Source organism: Limulus polyphemus, unplaced genomic scaffold (assembly GCF_000517525.1).
Source record: "Limulus polyphemus unplaced genomic scaffold, Limulus_polyphemus-2.1.2 Scaffold1010, whole genome shotgun sequence".
Lineage (NCBI taxonomy): Eukaryota > Metazoa > Arthropoda > Merostomata > Xiphosura > Limulidae > Limulus > Limulus polyphemus.
In genome coordinates this window covers 64,655-72,696 of record NW_013666620.1, presented here as the reverse complement: position 1 = coordinate 72,696, position 8,042 = coordinate 64,655, and the positions used below count along the sequence as shown (strand labels likewise).

The window sequence follows — 8,042 nt, the reverse complement described above, 5'->3', positions numbered from 1 at the left end:
CTCTAGTCTTACACTGGTAAATTAGGGACGGCTAGCGCAAATAGCCCTCGTGTAGCTTTGAGCGAAATTCAAAAAAAAAACAAAAAACTTTATTCTTGAGATGAAAATACTTTGTTGGTTACAAGTACACTTTTGTGGTTGTAGCTAAAATAATTTTAGAGAACAAGAAGTGTATTAATAATATTCAGTCGCAAAATATTCCTGGCTAAGATCAGATTCAGAACAGAAAATATGAATGAGAAATGGTTAATTAAAGCATACATATTTATATGAAAATATTTTTTGATTCAAAACTAATATATATATATAGCATCAACAGAAATTTAAAGAGTTTATGTATTCTGTTATGAAAATCAAAGTTTTAACATGTTTTTCTGTAATCTAATTATAACAAATTAATATTCTCTTTCCACCTATTCAAATAATTTCTATGCTTGGTTATTAAAATATATATAAAGGTGCACTTCCTTTTATGGAGTGTTTCTAGCCCCATCTAGTGTCGATATTTGGAACTGTTTAATATCAAAAGTAAAAATACGTATTGGTAATTATTTCAAAATAACTTTGCAACACAAAGTCAAAGTGTAGACTTTCTATCATCTATAATTCACTCATCTCTTTGTTCATGGCTTAAGATCAAAATTGAAAAAAGAAATTCTCATTCTCTCGTCTAATCTATATTTTTAAAAGGGTTAGCTATGGAAACAAGGCCTGACCGATAAGTTTGGAAGAGTTAATTACGAAAATAAGGTTTAAACTATAAATTTTGAAAGCGTTAAGTATGAAAATAAAAAATAAACTAAAAAAGTTTAGTTCTAAACTATAATATCAGCATTTCCCTGATTTCTCGTTCGTTACGAAAACAAGGAATACCCAAATCATATTTTATAGATAAGCTTCAAGACATGTTTAATGATTGGAAGAATAAAATATTATATTTGACAATGAAAATAATTTTGGAGAGAAATATGTTATTATAAAAGTGACACAATGTATTATTACCTTGCATTAAAATTTAGATTTTTTTTGTGTGTGTGTTATTAGTGTAATTGTACGTTTTGAAATTTGACAAACAAGTGATGCATTTCTTTGGTTGTTGTTTTACTCCTTTATTTTATTTTTTGTAAAAGTGAAGAAACTGTTTGGGCAGAAAAAGAGGTATTGCCACCAGGGAAGAATTAATGACAGGGCAAACAGTGCAGTTGCCCCCCCCCCCAAGAAGTTAAAAAAAATTGGATGAAAATAAAAAAAAATATAATAGAAAATAGATATAGTAAAACATAAAAATAGATCCATTTTTAAAAATAAATAGGTTAAAACTTTTCAAGTCTATGAATGACATTGTATTTGAGTCTAATAATTGTTAATAATATTGTATATTGGTTCTTTTTTTTTACGCCACTTAGATCTCTGAAAAAAAAAGAAATATGGGCGAAGTAGCATAGCATACGAAAAGTACAAAATATGCCAAAAGGGCCCCTAAAAATAACGTTTGGACCCCCTTTTTCCTACGTTCAGTCTTGATTGCCATTTTGAAATAGCAAAATAGTTGTGGATAAAACAATATAAGTGACATGAAGGTTTTACTGTTTGGTTTCACGAACAAGTGTTTTATTCTAGTTTCAAATTTCTTTCACTTCGTAAACAATAAAAAGTTAACAATACACACCTTAGTCCTTAGTTGCTTTTTATTGTTTACTAAAACTACACTCCACTTTCTCGGCTTAGCTCGTAAGTTAACAATACACACCTTAGTCCTTAGTTGATTATGAGCTGAGCCGGGAAAGTGGAGTGTAGTTTTAGTAAACAATAAAAACAACTAAGGACTAAAGTGTATATAGTTAACATTATGAGCTGAGCCGGGAAAGTTGAGTGCAGTTTTCAAATGTTTATTTTGATTAAACCCTCACGGTAGTTGAATTTGATTAATCTTCTCCCACCTGATGTAGGAACTGAAGAACTACAACGTAATATTAGCCCCCTATAGTTTGCCCCAAGTTCCATGTTGGCCAGGTATTACGATGATGTAAGTATATTTTCACTGCGATCAACCTAAAGCATCCAATATTATTATAAGTACCAAAACTGGTTTTCCTTGCCCTATTGCCTAAAGCTGAACGTACGTACACTACTGCAGGGGCGCCGGAAGTAAATTTTACATTGGTGGGGCAGAAAACCGTGATAAAATGTCACACATACACACACAAAATAAGGCCGTGTTTACTACCACTTTTCTACGCATGAGTGTAAATATTACGAGGGTTGTGTTGTGTAATAAACTAATTCTGCTTATATAATGCATTGATAATATTAAACATTAATTTACACAATTAATGCATTTCTAAAATAAGTGTTACACTGCGCGTGATTGATGGCTATTATCACTTGCGATATTAGACACCTACAAAATTAATTACGGCATAATACAAAATTACACGTAGTTAGAGGTAGATTTCTGGCGACCAATGAAGATGCAACTCGTGCTAATTTAAAAATAATAAACACCCAGTATCCTGGAATAACTTATGCTCATTGAAACGTTATTTCTTATACTTCAGATAGTTTTCATAAGCTGACGATTACAATTCACAGCCTAAAATCACAAGACTTTTTTTATGTGAACTATTATTTACTATTTTTTAAGGATGAAGTTTAAAATAGTTTTATATTTCTGGTTAATGTAAGCTTAGAGCAGGTTGTTAAAGTCTAAAACACATTACGTATTTCCTTAACCCACTAATAACAGCACCTGTTTTTCACAATATGTAAAAGTTTATCAGTCGATACAAACACACTTTCCACTGTGTTTGTCAAGTGAAAACGTGACAGGAATGTTTGTCAAATATTCACAAGAACTTACGAGTGAAAGCAAAGAATAATGTAATAATGTCACACACACACACTATATCTGTTATATACAGTGACGACGAGGCCTTTCGCACAATACCAGGGCGGCTGGGATAATACAGACATACTAGTGGTCTAGGGCTAGGCGCTAGTTATATTATCAATTACTTGAAAAACAACTATTATGGCGTATCAGCGAATTCATATCAATTATAAACTTTTACATGGAAAAATCAAAACAAAAATAACATCTATTTATTTAACTCAAATTAATAAAAAATTTAAATCCAAGTACAGTACATTTTTTGTGCTGATAAGGTATTAAAACAAAAATAGAAAAGTAACCGTAAGTAACTTTTTTTTTAAAAATTAAATTACATAAATTAAATCCTTGAAATAACTTACACCCTGTCATTAATACTTGTCTTGGCTTACTGAATAATTTGAAATGCATTCACTAAATTTTTTAAAAGTCCAAGTTGCTTGGCTACTTGTAGCAGTCTGAAGAATAGTATAAAAAAACATTTGAAGAGTTGGTCGGTAAATTTTCAAATACACCCTGCTTATATATGTAATACAAGTCAGAATAGGCCCAAGTATAAGGACAACAGTTTCTTTATAGCTACTTGTAGATATTAATAGTTATGAATGAAATATAAGTACGTGTAAAAAGTTTACTTTAAAAATATCGTTTACATCTTTCACTATTAGGGACATATATGTAGGAGATATCATACCAACCTTTGTTTCAGGCTTGGGAAATGGATATTAACCACAGGCGAGTTTGGAATTTTGTACTACCATAAAGAAAGGGTTAATCCCTTTCAAACAGCTCCAAGTTTACTAGTTTCAGAGTTGTTTATTTATAAATATGCTGGCTAACATATAACGTATAATCAAGCCTTATGGCCTAGTGCTAACGTTAATAAACCTGGCAGTGGCACTAGAAGATTTATCTATAAATGCGCCAGTGAAAGAGTTAAACAAGAGGCTTAGAGATAACGTAGAATTATGGCCTAGTGTTAATAAACCTGGCACTAGAAGAGTTGTTTATCTATAAATCATCATTTAAATGTGCCAGTGAGAGAGTTAAACAGTACAACTTACAAGTGATACTGTTCCTAAAAATAGGCTTAGATATAACGTAAACTTAAGGCCTAGCGGTAACGTTAATAAACCTGGCACTAGAAGTAGAAGAGTTGTTTATTTATAAATATGGTGGTGAAAGAGTTAATCAGTTCAAGTGGTAATGTTCCTAAAAGTAAAACAGGCTAACATATAACGTATAATCAAGCCTTATGGCTTCGTGTTAACGTTAATAAACCTGGCAGTGGCACTAGAAGATTTATCTATAAATGCGCCAGTGAAAGAGTTAAACAAGAGGCTTAGAGATAACGTAGAATTATGGCCTAGTGTTAATAAACCTGGCACTAGAATAGTTGTTTATCTATAAATCATCATTTAAATGTGCCAGTGAGAGAGTTAAACAGTACAACTTACAAGTGATGCTGTTCCTAAAAATTAGGCTTAGAGATAACGTAAACTTAAGGCCTAGCGGTAACGTTAATAACCCTGGCACTAAAAATAACGTAGAATTAAAGCCTAGTTAACGTTACGTTTGTTTTTAAGAAATGGTTAATGTTGATTATGCTTTACAGGACAAAATAATTTCTGGTTCAGTAATAAGTATTTGGAAAACTGGACACTAGAGGTCGACGTACCGTTTTACATGCTTAAAAAGAGAGAGATAATACGTAATTACCAGCATATTAAATCATGAACTTCTGGTACATTTTGGTCTTTCCACGTAACTCTATACTAATAACGAAAAACAATGGAATATATTCAACGTGCGATAGAAGTTCACAACATTAGAAATAACCACATAAAGAACGTACATAGTACGTCTGTCATGTACAAACATTTACGTACATTTCTCTTATTGGAAAATGTTGCCTTACGAGTTAGTATCACCAGGTTGACATTACAACATAAGATTAATAACATCATATTAATCATTACAAAAATCTGATGAACATGAAAAATTACAGAAAAAAATACACATTTAAACCCGATCGAGAACCACGAAGCGGGCATGAACATGTTGAGGTTTAGCGATAATCGTTACAAGCCTATTTTTTTCTGCGTTTCTTATTTTCATCTTTCTCCTCTTCGGGTGTCAAATCGATGATTCGCCTGCCCCTGAAGGACCCTTCAAAGTTTCCTACCCATGGATACTGGAAGGGGCATGACATGCAGGTCTCCATGTAGCGGATGTCATTGATTGCCCCACCGTTAAAAGGTAAGGCGCACGTAGTGGGGATGTTGCAGGCGGGTTTGCGCTTCTCACATGCCCAGGGGGCGTAACTGGTCGTTAACTGATTGTTGGGTACTGGATTTCTCATCCAAAGCAAAGCCTGTTGCATGGTAACAAACCAAGCATCGGGATATGTTGCCAGGATGTGGTCAATGAACTTATAAAGTGCTTTAATTTTAACTTTCTCGTTGAACCAGTTAACGTGAAAAAAAAGTCCCAGTGGCGCTCTATTGGACCTGTAATGACGTAAGAAGTTTTCCATAAGGAAGTCAAAAACGTCTTCTTCAAAGTTGGGAAGCACACACTGATCAGCCAGGAAGCACTGTCCGCCTGTACCATCTTCCATGAACATGGTATTTATCGGTATCTCCCACAATCCCGGAAAAGAGTGTGTTGGGCATTTGTCTGACATACACCTGTGGGGGATTTTGAAGTCAAGTGTGTAGGGCCACACAGGCGTGTTGCTCATGGGAACAGCCAATGAAGAGTCGTACACAAACCCATACTCGTACATCATAGACGCCATTCTATTGCCCCCTGGTTTTAGGTAAGGAGCTCTTATCCCTAACACGGAGTCCTCTGAAATATTGGCAAATTTGATAGCGATTTCTCGCTGACCTACCATTTCCTCAGTCCAGTTTTCGTAAGAGGCCTTGGACCACCAGTCTTCGGGCTCGCGGTGGCTGGGGAAGGGAAAATATAAATATCTGTTTTAATATCGAATTGATCATGCCTTGCTTATAGTGTATCTTGACAAGTTGATATCATTTTACTTTAGATCCGACAGAAAGTTTAACGTGAACTAATCTATCTAAAAGTCTGTTTTCAGGTAGTAAAAATAAATACGACATACCGCAAACTAATTAATAATTCTAACGCTAGGTTTAACAGTACAGTTTCAAGGATTATAGCCCCGTAGCATCACAGCGGCATGTCTGCGGACTTACAACGCTAGAAACCGGGTTTCAATACTCGTGGTGGGCGGAGCACAGATAGCCCATTGTGTAGCTTTGTGCTTAATTAAAAACAAACAACCATATTCAAGGATTATAATTCAATTTAGGTTAGCACGCCACTTTGCGATAAGAGTAAACTCTAAACTTGTTACGTTGTTTTTTAAGTTAAGTAATACACATAACTTTGAAAACTAAACTTTAAATATCTGACACGTCTTATGATAGTCACTCGTTTTAATAGTTTTTCAAATCTTAATCAATACATCAAAAACTAGGTTCAAAGGAACTAAACAACGCTTTGTGCTCGTTGTTTAAAGACTAGGCTTAAAGAAACAAAACAACGCTTTGCGCCCTTTGCTTGAAAACTAGGTTCAAAAGAACTAAACAACGCTTTGTGCTCGTTGTATAAAGACTAGGCTTAAAGAAACAAAACAACGCTTTGCGCCCTTTGCTTGAAAACTAGGTTCAAAAGAACGAAACAACGCTTTGTAGTGTTGGTACAAACTTTCAAGAACTAAAGACCAGATCGCTGCTGTACTTGAGGCACAATGATACGAGTGACATTTCGATAATTTCGAGATACGAAATTACCCACTTAGAAAGCCGGCATATTACAACGTTAAATTGGATAAACTTCGTACATTATTTACACTACACAAAACTAAAGAAATTTATCTATGTTGTCGAAATAATCTGATGAAGTACCTAGTTTGAACCTAGTTCCGCAGTCACGAGTGCAAAGCGTTGTTTTGTTCATTTGAACTTGGTTTTTAAGCCAAGAGTGTAAAGCGTTGTTTCTTTCTTCTGAACTTAGATTTTAAACACAGCATGCATCGAGATAACATATACAGCACAAGTTTGCCCACTAATAAATAAATAAAGATTTATATTCATTTCTTTAATGAGTAGTAATGTTTACCCTGAAACAGGACGCCATTACAGATGCATGCTCAAAACCTTACTACAGTCTTGCACGCGGCTGTTACATATTTCAGGCCAATCTACTTGCTAATCAAACAGGATCTAACAAATGCATGCCATGGAGTCGCTAGTTAGGAAAACAATAAATAACGAACACAATATTTATTAGAACGTGCGCAGAGTTTCCAGGGCATAACAACAGGCCTCGTAATTACTGCCCGCTGTTTGTATCCATGCTGCTCAGTTGCTGTATTTTTGAATAAATAGAGTTGTTTAAACATAGAAAGATAGATTTCTTTTTTTTTTGTGAGTGTAAAACACTTAAATGCGCCAGTTCGATGCCGTATTTTTGATATAACTTTCGTGGATTAAAAAAATACCGTGGTGCATGTAACACCGGTATTCTGGTATAAGGCGCGTGGGTTAAAACTGACGATAATGCACACAAATATCTGGTGTGAGGCGCGTGGGTTAAAACTGGCGAGAATACAAATAAAACATCTGGTGTAAGGCGCGTGGGTTAAAACTGGGGAGAATACAAATAAAACATCTGGTGTGGTGTGTATATGTTAATGTGTTAAAACTCGCAATAACACAAATTAAACAAGTGGTGTGAGGCGTGTATCAAAAACTCGCGATAATACAAATGAAACCTCTGGTGTGGTGTGTGTGTGTGTTAATGTGTTAAAACTCGCGATAACACAAAGGAAACCTCTGGTGTGGTGTGTGTGTTAATGTGTTAAAACTCGCGATAATACAAAGGAAACCTCTGGTGTGGTGTGTGTGTGTGTGTTAATGTGTTAAAACTCGCAATAATACAAATGAAACCTCTGGTATGAGGTGTGTGTGTGTTAATGTGTTAAAACTCGCGATAATACAAAGGAAACCTCTGGTGTGGTGTGTGTGTGTGTGTTAATGTGTTAAAACTCGCAATAATACAAATGAAACCTCTGGTGTGGTGTGTGTGTGTGTGTTAATGTGTTAAAACTCGCAATAATACA

General features: G+C 34.6%; 1 protein-coding gene across 1 annotated transcript in view; it reads right to left on the bottom strand.

Moving 5' to 3' along the window:
* Positions 1-3,370: 3,370 nt before the first annotated feature.
* LOC106461678 overlaps positions 3,371-8,042 on the bottom strand; it is a 28,895-nt gene continuing 24,223 nt past the window's right edge. The window contains exon 4 of the mRNA XM_013921523.2: positions 3,371-5,847. Coding sequence (XP_013776977.2) covers positions 4,980-5,847 — 868 coding nt within the window. The 3' untranslated portion in view covers positions 3,371-4,979. The remainder of the gene's footprint in view (positions 5,848-8,042) is intronic.